This window comes from Apostichopus japonicus, chromosome 12, assembly GCF_037975245.1.
Source record: "Apostichopus japonicus isolate 1M-3 chromosome 12, ASM3797524v1, whole genome shotgun sequence".
Lineage (NCBI taxonomy): Eukaryota > Metazoa > Echinodermata > Holothuroidea > Aspidochirotida > Stichopodidae > Apostichopus > Apostichopus japonicus.
The window spans coordinates 19437665-19459852 of NC_092572.1; the positions used below are offsets into that span (position 1 = coordinate 19437665).

At 36.0% G+C, this 22188-nt stretch overlaps 2 protein-coding genes across 2 annotated transcripts in view; one reads left to right on the forward strand and one right to left on the reverse strand.

Annotated features, from left to right (window-relative positions):
• Positions 1–22188, reverse strand: part of LOC139978049 (uncharacterized) — a 294882-nt gene that overhangs the window by 37806 nt on the left and 234888 nt on the right. The gene's annotated exons all lie outside the window — the stretch shown is intronic.
• LOC139978050 (uncharacterized) lies at positions 1398–16951 on the forward strand. Its single transcript, XM_071988000.1, has 13 exons — positions 1398–1478; positions 2085–2161; positions 2634–2695; positions 2846–2906; positions 3199–3266; positions 3366–3423; positions 3858–4175; positions 7025–7248; positions 7785–7922; positions 8840–8989; positions 12193–12477; positions 13386–13517; positions 14606–16951. The coding sequence occupies exons 4-13, from the start codon at positions 2846–2848 to the stop codon at positions 14858–14860; spliced, it is 1689 nt and encodes a 562-aa protein (XP_071844101.1). The 5' UTR covers positions 1398–1478; positions 2085–2161; positions 2634–2695; the 3' UTR covers positions 14861–16951.

Here is a 22188-nt window from a genome sequence, read left to right on the forward strand (position 1 = left end):
TCAAGTTCCTACATAAAATAATCCAAGAGTGGTTTGCGGCAAAGTATCTGAGTCACCTCTTCTGGGTTGAAAAGTCAACTGAAGGGCCTGACAGGTATGAATTATTCATGGAACATTTGTGTAATATCAACCCTACTGATCTTCATTATGTCTTACGCTTTACTAGTCATCTATGCCCTCCCAGCTTTTATTTAATAAGTGAGTTTCTAATGAGAGACTTTAAGACACAAGACGGCCACGTTCCTGAATTCATATTGAACTACATATGTCTCTGTTTTGTTGAGTACGACGGATATAGAGGTGGCGAATTGAAGAAACTTATCACAGAGATTTGCGGAAAAGACTTAATCACCATTAGGTCCGAGGATAGCAGACTGTTGCTGAAGGCAAAGGTTTCCATGCTCTCGTTTGCATCAAAGTCAAAGGTAAAGTCACTCTTGCTTGACCGCCGTTTTTGACTGTTAGTGCGATTGTGTGCAACGAGATATGTGTCAACCAAGCTATTACCAGTTCATACCAAAAACATGTTTTAACCCCATTTCATAATACACCTATAGAACTAGAGAGCAAACTTTATAAGACGATTGAAATAAACTGATATGTACATTGCATTCACGTTCTGCACTTGTGAAAACTTTGTAAGATAATTTAATGCTGCGGGTCTTTCGAACGTTCCATTGCTGTATATGTATGTATGCTTAGTTCTTCAGTTGCATAAATGATAACCTAAAAGTTCATGGTGGATAAAACGTGGATTATATTCATGCTCAGTATGGAGTATGTGCTAGTGAGTCACGACAACTTGTAGTTTCTCGTGGATGTCAAATGCCATATGAGAGGTGAAACAGATGTCATGTCCTTGTAAACACCATCACTCAAAAAGGAACACTGGAATGAATTTAATCTCTAGTATTAGGATCACTTTAAGTACAAGAGTTATATTGTCTTCTGTCGATATCCAAGACCATTTAAGATCAAATGATGTGAAATTTTAAAAAAACTTCGTAAAGAGTGAAAAGTATAACTTAGATGTACTTCACACTTGGTATGACGATCAATCTTATTGAGTATAACTTAAAATAAACTAAAATAACGCAAACAGTTAAGCTTTTATATAATCCATACGTGCTATGTGGATCCACCTATTTAAATGTAAGAACCTTGTGTTCACATGTAAATATCTCATAAAAAACGTAACAAGGTATCACGAAATACGGTCGGCTCCAATTAATTAATATAATGAAAATAACACAATGATTGTTTGTTGTTTTGAAGGTTCCAATAAAACATCTGGTATTGACAGATGTCGTAGAAGCTGTAACAAGCAAGAACCTTTTGCTGAAGTATGGAGTGTCTCTTGGAATTTGAGATACCCTTGAGGCTATTAACGTCAACCGATGGGACCAAAAGTTATCAGACGCAGATTATAAAGATCTCCCATTATTTATTGCAAACAATAGAAATATTGAAGCAGCAAAGTAAGTGCATGTTCAACTGCAACATTATTGTTGATAATAGGAATTGATAATCTTGTGGACTAGGTGTTTATATAAATAACGTTACTCTTTTAAAGTTAGTGTTCTGTTTCATCATTATTTTTTTTCGTAAATCGTTGCATCAATATTAAATTTGTGTCGCGAAATTTCTTCCATTCGCAACAAATCACTTAAAAGGTTGCAAAGTAGATTTATAACAAGGGAACAGAAAGGTTGGATACATTTATCGGAATTATGAAGACATTTTCGTCTTCAAATTTGATGGATAAATTTGATGGACTCGATTTAAGGCTAACATTGTTTTAAAACCAACTTTGCTATGAAAGTCGATGTGCGCGCGTAGGATTTAACCCGTTAGTGCGTTTGATCAAGTTGTAATTGTTTCAAAATAACGATTCGATAGCTATTGTGATAAAGAACAAAGAAAATTAGATGCCCTCTGGTAGACCAATGACTTATTGAGGATGACATGCATGTTCAACATATTCCTTCAACAATGCTTTTGCCAAAAATGGTTATGGGTTTAAGTAATCATTTGCAAGAAAAACAATGAGAACATCATTAATGATGTTTTAATTGTCTCCTCAGTTTCGTATTACCAAGTCACCCACCAAATGTGGAAGATGCCGCGATATTATCCAGATTACAATCCATAAATATTGTAGGTAAGTTGATACTTGTGGGGCGTCGTTAAAGGAATTTGATGAAAAACGATGACTAATCTTGAATGTAACCACAATTTCATTATTTGGGCTACGTAAAATGAATATTCACATAAATGTAATATGCTTCTTTTTTATTGGTTTGTGATGTGAAACTCTCGTTAGAACCTTTCAACATCTGTTAATTGTAAACAGAATAAGATATATCATCGCGCTATCACGTTTTTTTTTCGCAAAACAGACTGAATTATGGAGACGTAATGAGACAAAGGGTACTTAAAGAGGAATATGTCTCTTGGTTCTATGCAATAAACTTGCAACACGTAGTTTCAAAGTATGATGATAAAAAGCATCTTATTAACGGGTAGGAATTGTGCAATCAAACTTCCAAAATTGAGCGGTGATTTAAATTTCGTAAACAACGAGTGATCGCATTACTATTTGATTGATATACATATAATGCTCTTTTACGCAGTTGAATGGATCATCGGAGCAAAGGTAGTATACACTTTAGATGTAAATACCGGAGAGTGGGAGGTAAGATATTAAATATTTTCTCTGCTTTTAAGTATTGTTATAGATACTTTGATGGGAAATTCAAATTTTAAATCTCAGATACCGCCTTTTTTAATTTTGGCAGCTTATCTTGTTGTTACAGCTGTATCCAATGCTGTTTTACTCTTTTAGATGCAGTTTCAAAGACAAGGAATGAGTCCTCGCAAACCGCAAGTAGTAACAAACGTAAAAGGTAGTTTTAACCAATATACTTTTTAATTTATTCTTTAGAAACTTCCGGGTCATTCCGAAGAATGTACACTACAAAGGTACGAACCCTGAAAGTTCGTATCTGCCTTTCCAATAGAAAACTAAAAAAAGAGAGATTGAAACGGATGGGTAATCCTTAACGGTTTTACCCTTTGTTTCCATTTATTTAACTTAAATGAAAATGTTTTTCTGTATTTTTAAGTATTTGTTCTTTTAACTTCCTCTCCGTGTTTCCATTGTTAATTTCATTGCTCATCTCTTCACTACCAAACCAGAGATGAAAGAGGACACCAAGGAAGTTGGAGAAAGCCAGACGCGTTTATCAGACATTGAAGAAGGAAGTGTAAGTTTTCGGCAATGATAGCTTTTCGTGAAACATATTCTTTATTTATTCGAATAAGCGATCCTGGTATAATTGTTCCTTCCTTTCCTGCATGCACAGGAGACGTCTGCAGATCAAGTATCAATTCGTACAGGAGACAACATGAAGAATGACGAAGGTAAGTTGTGCATTAAACTGCTAACGGTTGTAAAGACATGTATAACAGGACTAAAAAACTGAATTGGTACCTGTTTATCCATGTGTACACCATATGTTTGAGTACTTTTTTGGGCGATGGGTTTGATAGCAATGGAATTAACGAAGGGATCGTCATATGTTTGTAAGCCAAACATTATTCCTTTAATTGACGAAAGCACAAATAAATGATCTCTTCAAACGCTCATAGGGCACGGATTTGGTACGATCTCGGTCCACGTGTAAAGTATGAACCATTCAGTAATCGCGCAACCGAGGACTGTATATAACAAGAAACAGTAAAATCACATGAATAGCTATAAAGCCGTGAATACTTAGTACAAGCAACATTCTGTTAAATATCAAGACTTTAAAACTTACTGAAATAATTTGTTTCTTTCTTTCACTTTTCGTTAGGTGATTATCTTTCCTTGAGAGCAGAATCAATGATCGGCAAAGACGGTGGAACGCTGGACATTCAAAATACTGGTGTCAGCTTACAAATACCCCCCGGTGCTCTGCAACGTGATTATTTTATCCAAATGAGAATAATACCACATCATTATCTGGATGAAACTGTCTTATCGTTTGCTAGGAACTCCTCAGTAGTGGTAGAACTACTTCCCAATAACGTTAAGCTTTTAAAACCAGCAAAATTAACATTACCACACTGTTTGGTTCTCAAGAAAATATGTGGATGGAAAGCAAAGGTATACAGCAGTCACCATGAAGAAGGTAAATTATGTTTTTTCTTATGAACAATAAAATGGAGTCACCCATGTACGAATGACTGTGGCATATTTAGGAGTTTCAAATGATACAGCAGAATGTTAATTCTACTCATTTACCAGAGTTATAATCAAGTTACATGAATAGCCTGTGATTATTATTAGTTTTATTTTTGAAAGAAATATAAATGCGTCAAGTTTACAAATGAATAATCAAAGGCGTTGTACAAAGTCAAGTTAGACAAATCAAACAAATCAAAGAACTTTAAGAGGAGGATGAAAACCAAACCATACAAAATCAAAGCTGTAATACAGACAAACGTAAGAGCGAATAAAATGAAAAAGTAAGATACTACCCAAAATAAAGACGATAAAACTAAATATAAAACCTTTAAACTTCTTAAAATTGAAAAGTGTCACTACTAAGAATTTCAACAGGCAAACCATTCCAAAGTTTGGGGGCAATAATGCAAAACTCGCGTTCTCCTAACTTAAAGTGAACCATGGATAGCAAGGTCCCATGTAACTAGCTGACCGAGTGCAATAACCACTGGTCCTAAAGGACAGCAAATCCTTCAGATAGCAAGGTCCCATATTCATTAGCCATATGAGAATCCATCCTATAGTAAACACTGACGTTCATTTTTCGCCACTGGCCACTTCTGCACCTTTCAAGGTTATTAATCTGGAACATTAGTAATCAATTCACCAAGCCTAACAAAAGAAATTAGCTTGGTAAAGTAACTTCCTCAGCTCAAATTTGTAGTGATCTACCACGAGAGCCAAATAAAATGCCAGAGGCATGGAAACTGTTATGGCAGAGGTATTAAAGGGCGCATTTTCAAATGCTGACCGAGTGTAATAACCTGCGGTCCTAAAAGACATCAAATCTTTAAGATAGCACGGTCCCATGTCATTAACTGACCGAGTGCAATAACCACTGGTCCTGAAAGACAGCAAATCCTTAAGATAGCAAGGTCCAATGTCATTAACTGACCGAGTGTAATAACCACTGGTTCTAGTGGACAGCGAATCCTTAAGATACCAAGGTCCCATGTAACTAGCTGACCGATTGCAATAACCACTGGTCCTAAAAGACGGCAAATCTTTAAGATAGCAAGGTCCAATGTGATTAACTGACCGAGTGCAATAATCACTGGTCCTAGTGGACAGCGACTCCTTACGATACCAAGGTCACATGTCATTAACTGACCGAGTTCAATAACCACTGATCCTAAAAGACAGTAAATCCTTAAGATAGCAAGGTCCCGTGTAACTAGCTGACCGAGTACGTTAACCACTGGTCCCAAAAGACAGCAAATCCTTAAGATACCAAGGTCCCATGTAACTAGCTGACCGATTGCAATAACCACTGGTCCTAGTGGACAACAAATCCTTAAGATAGCAAGATCCTATGTCATTAGCTGACCGAGTGCCATATGCAATGCTCCAATTGGACAGCAAATCATTCAGATAGCAGGGTCCCATATCATTAGCCATATGAGAATCCGTCCTATAGTAAACACTGACGTTCATTTGTCGACACTGGCCACTTCTGCACCTTTCAAGGTTATTAGTCGGGAACATTAGTAATCAATTCACCAAGCCTAACAAAGGAAATTAGCTTGGAAAAGTAACTTCCTCAGCTCAAATTGGTAGTGATCTACCACGAGAGCCAAATAAAATGCCAGAGGCATGGAAACTGTTATGGCAGAGGTATTAAAGGGCGCATTTTCAAATGCTGACCGAGTGTAATTACCTGTGGTCCTAAAAGACATCAAATCTTTAAGATAGCAAGGGTCCCATTTCATTAACTGACCGAGTGCAATAATCACTGGTCCTAAAAGACAGCAAATCCTTGAGATAGCAAGGTCCCATGTAATAAACTGACCAAGTGCAATAACTACTGGTCCTAAAAGACAGCAAATCTTTAAGATAGCAAGGTCCAATGACATGAACTTACCGAATGCAATAACCACTGCCCCTAGTGGACAGCAAATCCTTAAGATAGCAAGGTCCCATGTAACTAGCTGACCGAGTACAATAACCACTGGTCCTAAAAGACAGCAAATCCTTATGATAGAAGGTCTCATGTAACTAGCTGACTGAGTACAATAACCACTGGTCCTAAAAGACAGCAAATCCTTAAGATAGCAAGGCCCCATGTCATTAACTGACCGAGTGCAATAACCACTGGTCCTAAAAGACAGCAAATCCTTTAGATAGCAAGGTCCAATGTCATTAACTGACCGAGTGCAATAACCACTGGTCCTAAAAACAGCAAATCCTTAAGTTGGCAAGGTCCCATGTCATGAACTGACCGAGTGCAATAACGACTGGCCCTAGTGAACATCAAAATCCTGGTCTCATGTACTTAAGCGCAATAAAGGCTAGCGTAAAAATCTTAAACTGGATTCGGTAGGTGATATAGCAACCACTGAACCAGGAGAGGAGTAACATGCATACTATAGATGGTGAGTCAAATAAAACTCTAACAGCAGTATTCTGTACACGCGGTATCGTATTGATAAGATAATTATGTAATCCACTGTATAAACTATTCGCATAGTCAAGGCAGTGAGGTGACTTATAACATGACCATGCGTGAGGTTATGAAGAGGCTGAAAACTGAGATACTTACGTAACTTACGAATCCTATAAAGTTGACCAAAAACAATTTAACATCTTGTGATTTTAAGTTTATATGTAAGTGAATACGTCCTACTATATGAACAAATTTCTAAATGAAGAGGGGAAATCTTGTATTCTATGTAATGCTCTCAGTTTATAATCAGGAATTCTTCCGAAATTCAATTCTCCTATATTTGTTTAATTACATATTGTTTTTTGTCTTAGGCACCCAACCACAATGGAAAGAGGAAATAAATACTCAGTGTGATGTAACTTATGAAACCTGTGTGGTGCGGCCTTACAATTTCAGCTGGAAGAAAGTTGAAATTGGTGATCATATAGTCGAGGCAAAGAAGATTGTATTGTTTGCCGCTCAGCGTTTTTCGTCCACTAACAATGTAACATATCTTGATGTAGGGTATTACTGGCAGTTAGCAAGTTGCCAAGGGGTAAGCAAAATTAAAATATCGCGACTAGTTTAAAACATCTCCTGTTAAGTCGGCAATACGGAAAAAATAGCCTTCCCACCTTACATCGTTAGGCCCCCTTTTACATAACAACTGTCTATTTCTGCTATTTTGCTTCAGTGCTTCAAGCTTTGCATTTTAACGATGAGAGTTAAAAGTAGTAACAACTTTTGTGCAGGAAAAATATCTCTTCATATTTAACAATTCTGTTTTGTATTAATATGTATCTAATGAAAACTAATTAGGACTATTAACATCTTACTAACCATATAAATATGTAATAGTGAGCAAAGACAGCTCTAAGGCAAACGGTACACTTGGGGTTACCGATTTAAGGCAAACGGTACACTTGGGGTTACCGATTTTGTAATAGGCTACCATTGTACAGATACAGTTAACATAATGTGGAAGGGATATGTCATCTAACATCTAACCTTAACCTATCTCTGGTTCACCTTAATCAATGATAGTGATTCACAACCTTACAATGTAATTTTCTCTCTGTATACTCTCAAAAGGTTCTCAATTTGAATCGTGTCATTGTGCTGCATGAGATACCAGCCGTGTTTTTCAAAAAAGGGCAATTGCCTCTGACAGTTTTATTTGATAAAGTACTACCACCTAATTGGACATATAACGAAGCAGAAAAGACAAAGGTTGGTTAAAGTAGTTAATTTTTAAATAATTCAGCTCAAAACTATTATGTTACTAAGCTTGAATAATGCTTGATTTTTGCCTGATTACTTTATTACCAGCAGAAGCACATATTTTTAATATAAAATGTAAGTTAATATCACTGAATCTTCAATTAACATAACAATTAGTGTATGATACTTTTCTTTTGTAGGGGAGTAGCAATACGGTAGTCTAACTAAAGCCTCCACAACAAGTTGAATAAAAAAGTTTAAAAATAATGAACTTAATGTATTTCTATTGTAACCGCAACGTCCATTAATGTGTCAAACTTAGTTTAAATCCTTATTTTCAGTGCCAACGGAAGAAATGGCTGTATTAAACTTTAAGTATAATGATAATGTGATAACACGTCCCACACAAAACAAATATTCTTCAAATATATTGTATATAGCATTCTGCTCGTAAGTTTATTACTGAGACTAATGCCGGTTCAGCTTCCATCATTTCATAGGAACCCGTCGTTTCTGTGCAAAAATTCGGTAAAATAGTTTTTTAATAAAGTAGATCCATTTAATATATAAATTAAAAATTAAAATAAGTATCACTTTAGAAAATTAGCTGTGGTTTTGCTAGTAAAGTCATAGATTATCGAATGATGACATTAAAGTTATTTCCACAAATCAATTCATCCAAAAAATATAGTTTTACATTAATACTTTCGGCTATATTTCCTTCTAAAGAACTTAGACGAAGGAATAGAAATATCGACCACGAATCGTGCTAAACTCAAGCAACCTGCAACCTAGAAAAATGTCAAAGTTACTACTACATAGGCCTACGTATTAATAAGTTTACTTTGTTTTCCCAAATAAGTTAGAGTATCCTGAGTTTAACTTAATGCCATATTCATTTTACAACTGCTTATTTGCCTTCAAAGGAAATCAGTTTTAGTACAGTTGCGATTACCGAAGGAAGTTTCTGTACGTTTCTCTTGAATAAGGTTGCCTCCGACGAAACATACGGATGCTCATGTTACTTTAAAGCTGGCCAAGGGTCAGATCTTGTGGACTTAATATTCCCATTAAAGGTTGGTTGCTACGCCTTAGTTAGTTTTTGTAAGGTATGTTGTGTTTTTAGCAAAGTATATCCTACTATGTGCATTTGTTTCTTATTTGAAATATTGCATTACAAATGGTGTACATTTAACGGCAGCTGTAGGGATGTCATCTGTATTTGTTCTCTCACATCTCCCATTTTCACTACGTTCTATATTAATGTATGCGTGTATGTATGTGTGTATGCGTGTATGTGTGGATGAATGGATGTATGGATGTATAAATATATATATATATATATATATAGTATAGCAAAAAGCAGAGAAATAGGATATGACACATAATTGACAAATAAGGAGTACTGTTTTAGAACATATTTTGGAATTTCCGTTCTCCCGGAACTTTCGTCAGCAATACTTGGCAGTGAAAAGAAAAGTACCTGTCTCTCCGAATGAAAGGTAAAATTCCATGAGAAATGAAAAAGGCAAATCCGAACAGATAAAGAAAATAACACATATCTCTAGCACTAGCTACCAACAGCCTTTCTCTCCAGTTATCAAAGCAGATACCCCCTTTGTGCTTCCTCCTCAATAAATCTAAATTTAAACAATAGTGTCTTTGTGACCATATGATGCACCATGTTTCAAAACATGGACAGTGTACGTCCAGGTCAGAGGTCACTGGATTGCTACTATTGGCAGTATTGTTCTCTCTGTCAACCAGTGAGACGTCAACGGTAGCCTTTAGGTGATACTTCCTTACACTCTAGCTTTTCTTCCACGCATAGATAACAAAGACCCGATACGCGTTTTCCTGTGTTTGATATTTTTTAGGGTTTCCCAGGTAACAGTGCAGTTTTTCTGATTTATCTTAGGTGCCAATATATGCAGCGGTAACTGCAGATAACAAACCAACCTCGTACATAGGTCTTCAGGGCCCTCTTCAAAACCAGATACTACACTGAAATACACCAAATCCTTTAGAAATCAGAGATATGAGAAAGAAACCGAATTGTCTAAACATTTACGGGGATTTAAGCGTTGTAGATCAGTTGCCTGATAATCGTCGTAATCGTTGGTAGCAGTTTTAGTTACGCCGTGTATTTATTTAAATATATATATATTGTTAGAGCAAACCAGTGAAAAAAGATATGACTCATAATTGACAAATAAGGAGAAAAGTTTTAAAGTTTTAGAAAATATATTGGAATTTTCGGTCCCCCTGGGACCTTCGTCAGCAATACTTGGCAGTCGAATGAAAAATACAAAAATACAAATATATATATATATATATATATATATATATAGATAGATAGATAGATAGATAGATAGATAGATAGATAGATAGATAGATAGATAGATAGATAGATAGATAGATAGATAGATAGATAGATAGATAGATAGATAGATAGATAGATAGATAGATAGATAGATAGATAGATAGATAGATAGATAGATAGATAGATAGATAGATAGATAGATAGATAGATAGATAGATAGATAGATAGATAGATAGATAGATAGATAGATAGATAGATAGATAGATAGATAGATAGATAGATAGATAGATAGATAGATAGATAGATAGATAGATAGATAGATAGATAGATAGATAGATAGATAGATAGATAGATAGATAGATAGATAGATAGATAGATAGATAGATAGATAGATAGATAGATAGATAGATAGATAGATAGATAGATAGATAGATAGATAGATAGATAGATAGATAGATAGATAGATAGATAGATAGATAGATAGATAGATAGATAGATAGATAGATAGATAGATAGATAGATAGATAGATAGATAGATAGATAGATAGATAGATAGATAGATAGATAGATAGATAGATAGATAGATAGATAGATAGATAGATAGATAGATAGATAGATAGATAGATAGATAGATAGATAGATAGATAGATAGATAGATAGATAGATAGATAGATAGATAGATAGATAGATAGATAGATAGATAGATAGATAGATAGATAGATAGATAGATAGATAGATAGATAGATAGATAGATAGATAGATAGATAGATAGATAGATAGATAGATAGATAGATAGATAGATAGATAGATAGATAGATAGATAGATAGATAGATAGATAGATAGATAGATAGATAGATAGATAGATAGATAGATAGATAGATAGATAGATAGATAGATAGATAGATAGATAGATAGATAGATAGATAGATAGATAGATAGATAGATAGATAGATAGATAGATAGATAGATAGATAGATAGATAGATAGATAGATAGATAGATAGATAGATAGATAGATAGATAGATAGATAGATAGATAGATAGATAGATAGATAGATAGATAGATAGATAGATAGATAGATAGATAGATAGATAGATAGATAGATAGATAGATAGATAGATAGATAGATAGATAGATAGATAGATAGATAGATAGATAGATAGATAGATAGATAGATAGATAGATAGATAGATAGATAGATAGATAGATAGATAGATAGATAGATAGATAGATAGATAGATAGATAGATAGATAGATAGATAGATAGATAGATAGATAGATAGATAGATAGATAGATAGATAGATAGATAGATAGATAGATAGATAGATAGATAGATAGATAGATAGATAGATAGATAGATAGATAGATAGATAGATAGATAGATAGATAGATAGATAGATAGATAGATAGATAGATAGATAGATAGATAGATAGATAGATAGATAGATAGATAGATAGATAGATAGATAGATAGATAGATAGATAGATAGATAGATAGATAGATAGATAGATAGATAGATAGATAGATAGATAGATAGATAGATAGATAGATAGATAGATAGATAGATAGATAGATAGATAGATAGATAGATAGATAGATAGATAGATAGATAGATAGATAGATAGATAGATAGATAGATAGATAGATAGATAGATAGATAGATAGATAGATAGATAGATAGATAGATAGATAGATAGATAGATAGATAGATAGATAGATAGATAGATAGATAGATAGATAGATAGATAGATAGATAGATAGATAGATAGATAGATAGATAGATAGATAGATAGATAGATAGATAGATAGATAGATAGATAGATAGATAGATAGATAGATAGATAGATAGATAGATAAGTGTATGTATATATATAAATATATATATATATATCTATATCTATATATATACATATATTATATGTATATAGTTTTATATATATCTTTTTCTTAAAGTGCGAAGACTATTATCAAAATCTCCCAGTTGGACAACCATTGAATCAGCAGCATCATTGTGGTTTCAAGAGATCACGTATCGAGCGTGATCACGACCACGAGAGCGTGTCTGCTTCCCTTCCATTACAGCGGCACCGAAATGTAGACATGCCATTTCAATCACATACACAATACCAGGATTCCGATACATTCCGAAGAATGCCTGCCCAACACCTATCAACGCTTCCTCAGCCAACCACGTCACAGCGCTACACTGCTGTGCAAGACGTACACTCGAAGAATAAGGTGAGGTCGGGGAGGGGGGAGTTGGGTGGGGTGGGGTGGCACTGTAGTCTAACAAGTTCAAATTCTGGTATTGTAAGAACAACACGTGAATAATATAAGTGAATGATATGTTTTCAAACATCTACAATGTAATGCATCATGACTTCATTTTGTGCTATAATGTTGTTTTGGTGCCCAACATGTAAATTGCAGTTTATTGGTTACCAAAGGGATATTACTCTGCGGATTTATGTAGGGAAGCTTCTCTTCACATAAATTAACAGCAATATCATATTTTCACACCATAAAAGCTTTGGCCTTACATGCATGCGGTAATCACTGTATATAACTGGCACATTTTAGTGGGCAATTTTGCATTTAAGGCTTGTTTACGTGACAGAGGTTCACTTTGACTGTAATTAATGGTGCTGCACTAATGGTTGTTTAATGGTGCAAAGGTGACTATCATATTTGATACCGTTGAAGTATGGATATGAAAGGTTCAGTGTTGATGCAAGTCAGGATGAAGTCGGCCATTTTGTATTTATGCTTTCTTCTCATGCCGCTTAACTGCTTTAAGCGCCAGCATGGTATGCAAACAAAAAAGCTAGGCCATCATACCCCCTCCACCCGCTACCTCAAAAAACGTTACTATGATATGATTATTTGTGTTCACTTAGGCTTTCTGCTAGTGTTTAACAGCGACGACATGGTGCATGGCACATTGCATATAGATGACTTAAGTGAAAAAGAAAAAGTACAGACTACGCAATGTACTGATAAATCAAACTTCAGTGTTTGACAATAAAATAATATTTGGTTTTGTTCTTGCAGTATATACACATAAGAAAGTCCATTACATCATGAAACATGGGATGTGTATATAGGTCTCGAAATTAAAATAGTATTGATATGCCATTACTTACAAGGAATCCAGTTTGTCAAGAACTGAAGCAACCTTACCTTCGATGGGGATTGCTACTGCAGGAGGTACACACGAAGAACTTCCATCAGCAATTGCACAAACCGAAGACAATGCTGTTAGTGAAGAGTCTCTTCAGGTAACTGTTTAACCGTTGCTATATTCTACGTAGAGCAACTTCAACGGTAAAATTAAGATAGTAAATTTTAATTTATTAAGTATTGATTAATTAGGCCTTCTCGAGAAAGATACCGCAAAACTGTAAACCAAAACCAACCTTTATCGCGTATTTGTCTTCGATATCATTATTGTAAGTAATTTCTTACTTATATTGATTTCACTCCGTTCTCAACAGTTTTTGCTCAAATCATCCTTTTTCCCCCATCAGCCTCACCTGCAAAATTCGTAAAGTACTTTCGCTGCTACCTTCAAACACACATCCGGGTCTCTGTCCACTGCCTCTTTGTTCAGAATTCATCATTTTGAACTGAAACATCTGCGTTTTGAAATCGAGTTTTAAGTAAAGATGAATGAAATTGGGTTCACACTCTGTCATAGTTACACTGGTATCATATGCCACTGGACCTGTCATCCACAGGCGATGAACACACGTTTCATTCACTTGAGATGAAATGTTAGCTTCTTCCCTCCTTTCCAGCACTGTGCTTGATACACAGCGTTTTCTCAACGTATTCGTCACCGACGAGAGCACTTGTCAACTTCTCATCCACCAGAGATGGCCCAGGAGTGTTGGTCTCCTTCTTAATCTTCTGATCAATGTACCTCGAAAGTTACCGGACTCCAAACATCTCTCTTTTCATGACAGGAGAGGGTCTTTCATCCATACATCGTATTGCTGAACCGACATGCCTATCCAATTTCACGGGTACCGTGAGAGCATACGTCATGTCAAAAATCTCTGCCAGAATGAGAGCAGCAGCCCAGCGGTTAATTGCCGTTAAAAACAGATTTAAAGGTTTATACGATCAGTTCGTTGCTGCGCAGTGCGCAACGTTTGCATTATGTTAGCAGATAAAGTAGATAGGAAAGTGCATGATTTGAGTAGAAACATATAAGTATATGAGTCCCTACATACGTTCTTTTGTGGTTTTAATAAGGAAATAATTAGGATAACCATCTAAGATGATTTAAATTACGATGGATATCCAAAACGTCAACAAATGTCTTGATATGAGAGTACTTTTTTCTTATACTTCGTTTTCATAGGACTTATCAGAAAAACTTGGCAAATGCTGGATGGATGTTGGAAGGAAGCTTCAGTTGACTGAAGAACAACTCGAAAGCCTCGAACAAATGGGTTATCCAACCCTCCAGGAAAAGATATACCAAATGCTGCTTGTATGGAAACGGAAAAGAGCTAGCGCTGCAACTTATGTCGTTCTCGCAGATGCTTTGAGAAAAGCAGGAAGAGTTGATTTACAAGAAGATATGCTCAAAAACATATCAGCCTACATGAGTTGAAATGTAGACAAACGCCAATTCAAAAAAAAAAGAACAACCGAACCAGAGGAAGAAATATATTTGAATCGCAACGTAGAGTAGAATCTTGTATATACTAACACACATTCAGGTATCAACGAACCCTTCCCTTTAAATTTTTACACAAGAAAAGAGTATAGTGCCTTAATGCTGCAGTTAATGTAAAATAATTTCATTTTTTGTTGTGACTCTTATGTTAACCTGAGAAGTGGATTTGTATTCCATTCGTTAATATGAATTTTTGAGCAGGCTGCCACCTGTCATTGCGATATCTTGTGGTAGACTGAGTCTACACCGAATCTACTAGACTCGGTGTCAATCATGTGGCTACGAATACCAATAAAACAAGTTACGCAAGATCAAAATTGACTTCTATTAGTCTAATCGTGCTATATATTGATACTGAATAGGAAACAGCACAATTTGTAACGGGATCAAGGCTGACCAAGAAAGACGTGGTAATGGTTAATCAATGAATGTTTTATATAAAACAAAAACACAGCCTTGGGGGTTTACATGTGTTTGAATGAAAACTAATAATAACAATTATAAGACAAAGAAGAAGAAGAAAAAGGAGAAACTTTGCATTTAAAGTTTCATCATTGTCGTTCAACACGTTTTTGCCTGGACAGTTTGATAGACGAGAACAAAACAATATTAAAAGTACTACCAACACTATTTTCTGTTATGATAGTTCATCATGGATAATTTATCTAATATGACAGTGGATCTGACTCGAGAAGTATTTTCATTAAGAGTCAGTGTTTTTGGAACTATCGTCTACGTTGCTGTATACACGCACGTTTTCTCATGTGTGTATTTGTTAATACGTTAGTTCTCGTCTCAATTAATCGCTTCAGTGAATTGCGCGAAATCAGCAACCACTACTACATTTTGGTTTGGCGGTAACCGACTTTCTGACAAGATTGGTTGCATTTCCACTCGCAATTTTAAACCGTCTGTTAATAAGCGATTTAACTTGTCACGCCCGGTCAAGGTATCATCTCTTCCTACCGGTATATGTCTTCACTTCGTGTTCATAGGCTTTGTTATTAGGAATAACCGTTCATCGATATCTCGCGATATCTTGTCCTTTCAGATATCACGTCATCATGAATTCGAGGAAAACCATTAAAATCGTAATTTTTGGTATGCATTCGGAACGGTGTATGAACTCTATCGGTCTGGAGTTTCGGTGGAGACCCACATCAATCGGCGAGTGAACTTGAACAGTACGATGCCCTAATAATTCATGCGCTCTCTGCTTCATTCCTAAAACCCTTTTGGCTATTATTACTGATCATCACGTAATGTGAGAATCTTCTACATCGCATACCTCCGAGGCAAAGTTGAGTGGAAAATGAGCTTGCGCACTGCAGTAGCCAGCGCTAATGTTCTCGGTGCATTTACTATTATTTGATTACCACACAGTTTTAAGGACGTGTTCGAACTTAATCTTGCGATGGATCTGAAACCACTTTTGGCTGTTCAAACTTTTTGGGAGATTTTAACTTATATCAGCTCTTTCATGAATCCTATCATCTATGGATGGCGCAATCAGCAGTTTAAAACAGCCTAATAGCAAATACTAAAATACTGTGGTTGTTAGAATTAGGTTCAAAGTTAGTAGGTAAACGACAGACATTAATAAGGATGTGGGCAATTACTAAGCAGTACTTCTCTCTCTCATTCAGCGTCGTTCTTTGGTGCTTTTGATACCCTTATCCTTAAGATACGTATACAAATTTGGATCCTGAGTTAAGCAAACTGAAAATTCGGAACCAGTATAATATGTTCGTTGGGTTCAAAGTCAAGTGACTAAGCTAGAGACACCAATCAGGATAGCAGTAATTCATCTGTAGCAAAATATTCTTTCTCATTGCACGATGATCGTTCGTTAGTATGCGTTTGGTATCCTACCATAAACATAGTGTACATTATTCGCACACTAGGCCAAGTGAAACGAACTGAATGCACGCTCGCTTTGGAATATTATGATAAACACTCCGTAGGGCTTTGTTGTTGGTATGAGACATAGAAATCGGTCATGGTCATCGCTTTGATGTTAATTTTGACATGGCACAATGGTGGAAAAATAAGCTATACGGTACTGATGATCATTTTGTTACCTGCATTTCACAACCTGATGGACAGTCGTCGTCCTTCAGTAAAATCCTTCGGCGCGTATATACATGTTTACACTCACATATATGCATATGAAATCCCAATCCAGAAGACTACAAAAGCGATACTCCCACACTTCATCGGGAACACAGCATCCGAAAGTTCGTGCTACCAATTGGATCTCGGAATGATCAACACAATGAAAATCGACTGCTTTCAAAACCTCTGTTGTGTCTTTACAAATTGCGATAAAGTAGCAAATTTAATTCTCACTAGGTTTTTTATATTTTTTATTTACAATTTCAAGTGTTTAGCACTTTTCCTAGCAGAATGGGGGGTATTCGTATTATATATATACTACATTTACTATTTTGAATGTAATCAACTATTTTTCGTTTCTATTAAAATATTTTGTATAAGCGGCGTCGAAAATTGTATACACGTAAAATAAACGTTATGAAGGCTAATTTTTTTGCTAAGCTGAGGCATGATTGGCGCAAACTTTAATCTTCAAAATTTATTTATTACAAATAATCGAAGGTTAGAGCTCAGAAGCAAGTGTTGGGCTAGACACCGAAGTCTCTACCGAAAAGCAGGCCATAAGATACATTGGTTAAAAATGACGATTGCCCGAGCTTAATTTTTTAATTTTACCCTATTTTATCAGAGTTAAGTTGTGAATTCTTTCCGACTGAGCAACTTGACAATTTTCTGAACAATGTTGAAATGATATCTTATGTTATTTTTTGTTATTTTCAACATATATCTGCCTAATATTAAAATGTTAACTTCTTTCCAATTGATTAATTTAATAGTTTCCTGAAAATACTAAAATGATAACTTATTAAATAAGTTTTATGCAAAATGTTAAAAATTATGACGATTTCTCTGAAACTTTTAAGTCACATCTGGTACATATCACCAATTTTCGGTGGAAGGTTACAATGTTGTCTTATTTACAAGAGTGGTTAATTTAACAATTTTATGAAACTTCATTACTAAGTTCTTTATGTCAACAAATTTTGGTGGAAATATTGAAATGTCAACTATTTACATCTTCTCATTTCAGATGGAAATGATTAGTTTATTAGTGTTATACTGTATATTCCCATCGTTATGTATCTTCTACGCTTACTTATGATAAATAATACGCTCTACTAATGTTTTTTCCTTTACTTCTTTTTTCTACAACATTAAATAGTACGCGTCGCACAAAATAACAAAAAAATAGTATGAACAGCAATGAAAGTTAAGGGAAGTAAAACTATAAAAAAAAATGAGGTTCTTGTCGAAGAAAAAACTGAAAGAAGTCAAATCAGAAATAGATAAAACATTGAACAAAGGAATTCAGGAGAAAGTAAACAAAAGCAAACTTAATAAAAAATAAAAACGAATCCCGACTGTAAACACCCCACCTACCATCACAAACCATACCCCGACCAAACCCCTCCCCCACTAAATCCAAAGCTTCCCACATTAAAATTGTGTTTTGTCATTGCCTGTTTTGCCGGTTGGAAAAACGTCAAATCACGACAAGTTGAAATATATATTGCACTAGATCCACCAGCACAAAAAAAGTAAAAGAGGTAGTATTGGTAGTGGTAGTGGTGTTAATGGCAGTGGTGTTGTTGTTGTTGATGTTGGTGGTGGTATTGGTAGTAGTATATGCCAGTAGTAACAATAACAATAATACTGGTTATAATAAATTCTGAGTACTTGGGAGTATAAATCGATGACAGATTTACATTTTCTTGCCTAACAATGTATTGGGTTGTTTCGTTAGCTGTTACGTTATGCCATCCACTTTATTGTAATGTCAATTCCCCGTCTGAAGGGGCAATCCTTAAAATTAAGGTTGGTGAAAGAGAGCCTCGACAAGAAGATGGCCATGGGGAAGATATTAAGTGCTCGTTGCACATCGGTATCGTTTGTTCAAACCCCTTCAGCATACAAGGGTCATTAAATATTGTGCTTACAATATACGGCTCTTATAGTTATCCTTACATAACGCAGAATTTTTACTGTTAACGCAAGAACGCAATACCAAAACACGGTGTCTAAACTATGCGCTGAGGCTACAGAGTTAACTCTACGGTGTCAATAACGCCGTTAAGCGATGCAAATACACTAAGAAACAATCGATTGACTAAATGACCGCAATGTGGATCATTCAATCTATAGCCTTTTTTTCTGATAGCTGAACTAGGGCTAATGCACTCATGCTGCTTATTACGGACTGACTGATCTATATCCATCAACCGAAGAAAAATAACTGGTACTTACAATCGTAAGTACAGTTTCACGCAGTTCTGAGCGCTACTAATTAATGTTAATAACGTGAATGTTAATAATCGGTGAATAACGTAAATCCTAAATAACTAGGCGTTCCCTACCTCAGTGCATTTTAAGACTCACAATGTATTACATAATATTCTGAGCACTTACAATGCCTACAAACAGTTAGAAACGGCGCCGTGGTATTAGAAACATGACCAACTTGATTGATAGAAATGATAAGATAAATTACCGTAGGTAGACTTGTATCTCGTCTTGTATGAGATTTTGTCAAAGAGCGCCACACTGCACGTTACAATCGGCTTATTTTATATTTGTCTGAGCATTGGCATATGTTTACGCGTGCGCGAAGTTACTAATTCTAAGAACACCGCCTCTGAGTTTCGGTCACCAGTCTTCCGGAGACCGGAAAGCCAAACTCTTTGAACAAAGGCCAGGAGCACGGTTTTTTACGTCATAGAAAACAACTTAGGGGGATAACGGGGATTTCCCAGAAAGAATTGCAACATTACTTCAAGCTTAAACAGTTAATTCAGCGTAAACAATAACTTACAAAAGTTAAAATATTAGTTCAGTTATATTATCTTTACCTGCAACCAGGGAGGTCTGCTGCAACTTTGCAACACTTCTTTCTGCGGTACTTCAAATTACAACAAACGTATTTGTGGTCAACCTAGCCATTTCCGATCTCATTTCTTGCGTGTTTATTTTATTTCATCTAGTAGCGTTGTTTAGCGTTAATTTTTACCTTTCGAAGACATTTTTATGCAAGATTATTGGAGCAATAACTTATATAACGTTAGGAGCTAGCATTATAAATTTGGCTTTGATTGCAGTCAATCGTTTAATTTTGATAACTCGTCCGAGATCAAGTTATGATAAAGTATACTGTTCCCGAAACGTATACGTTATGATCTTCCTCGGTTAGCTATAGGTTATTATAGTCGCAACCGTACCGCTAGCATTAGGTTTCGGTGCACTCGGCTTTTCTCATCGTTACAGTGCTTGTACGGTGGACTCGGAACATCCAAAAGCGTTCCACAATGAAATGTTACGTAGTATACTGATACAGTTTCCCTGCTTGGTGGTCATTATCGCGTGTTACTATCTCATTTATCGGTTTCTAAAGAGGAAAGGGATACTTCAGGGAATACGCAGGGACATATATCAGGCATCTACAGGTGATGAGAGAAGAAGGATTTCTCGGCAAATCATGGTGGTTAAAATTACCAAAAATCTCTTTCTAGTTGTTTGTGCTTACATTGTATGCATCATGCCTTTTGCAGTAGCTTGCGTAATTCCTGAGAGTTACGTTGTGATTCCTTGGTTTGCAGGTTTGGTTACCTTTAATAGCTGCGTTAATCCATTCATCTACGGATTTAATCATCCGCAGTTTAAAGAAATCTTTAACTTAATATTTACATGCAAATGTAAGCAAATACCAGAACCGACTACCTTCATGCACGCCATGACCGTACATAGCGAAAGTTAAAGCTCCTGCATTTTTCGTTGCATTGATCACTTTTATCTGGTGGTAGAGAACATATATACTCCGTCCACCAAAATCACTGCAGGAACCATTTTAATGACACAATATATGATTCAATTAAGGGTTGTGTGACACAAATCTTAATATACATAAATTTAAAACAAAGATGAATAACTTGAAAAAGTAGGGTACAGTAGGGTCACTGGCGGATCCAAGGGGGGGGCCAAGGGGGGCCATGGCCCCCCCCCCAAAGGTGAGCCAAAAAGTGTTTCCGAACATTCGCTAAATCATATGATTGGAAATTAAAAAAATCGAGAGGAATAGCAGTGGTAGACTAGTCTTAACCTTTTCGTTTTCTGGTTTAAAATTAAATGCAGAGCTCCCAACTGACCCGCAATTCGCGGGAATTAGACCCGCATTCTAACACCCAAACCCGCTGACCCGCACAAGCGTCCGAAAAAACCGCATTGTAATTGTCAAGTATACATAAAGAAATTGGCATCAAAGTTTGACTTAGCAACCATCATTTCTTTAGGATTTAGCATAATAGAGTATAAAACCTCCTTTACAGCATCATTTGAACCTCAAATTAGCCTATAATTCTTTTCATTGTGGCGAGCAGCGAACATTTTCATGCCACGGGAAAGAATGAATTATCACCTACTATTCAATTTATTGATGTTACACAATATTTCTCAAAAACTTTTGGGTGACAAAAGCCTTTCTAAGTGCCACCATTTTACATGTAGGCATCACCAGGATTCCAAAAAAAAATCAAAAGGGGAGGGGGACACCCCCTCCCCTTATAACCCTCCCCCAGCAATGGCGGCGGAACCGGGGGGGGCTTGGGGGGCTCAGCCCCCCCCCAATAAAAAAGTTGAGGGGGCAAATGCATGATAAGCCCCCCAAATATTTACCGAGGTTCCGAAACGTGCATCTGCCCATTTTTCAATGCATACTTGTCGATCTGTCCGATGCACACGTATACTATATAGGTGTAAATAATTTTAGTAATTGCTGGGGGACCCTGGGCCCGTCCCCTGGCTATAGACCACATTGTCACCTCAACCGCGTCTTCACGCCCCGTGAAAAGTGGAAGCAGTGAGTGTGAGTACCGGTAAGCGTAACACAACTTCGTCTTAGGCCAATGACTTGCCTCATTTCAGCCAGTTCTCCAACATCCCCTTACTTAGCGGCGGAGCGTATATATACACAGTCAGGGGGCGGATGCCCCCCCCCCCCGGACGGACTCAAATGGACTGCTGGCGCCCTTTTCAGCTTTTCACTACTTTTTACTTATTCGCGATTATTGACTATTTTATTGCGCTCTCATATATACCTATTGACATTTGTCATATTCTGTTGGTGTAATTTTCCGACAAAATGGCGACGACACCTATTT

What these genes read in the sequence shown, in the direction of transcription:
- LOC139978050 (XM_071988000.1), top strand. Translation starts at nt 2,846, where the DNA reads ATGCAGTTTCAAAGACAAGGAATGAGTCCTCGCAAACCGCAAGTAGTA. An exon ending in AGTAGTAACAAACGTAAAAG is followed by an intron (nt 2,907 to 3,198) that starts GTAGTTTTAACC and finishes CTACCAAACCAG; the next exon opens with AGATGAAAGAGGACACCAAG. An exon ending in CAGACATTGAAGAAGGAAGT is followed by an intron (nt 3,267 to 3,365) that starts GTAAGTTTTCGG and finishes CTGCATGCACAG; the next exon opens with GAGACGTCTGCAGATCAAGT.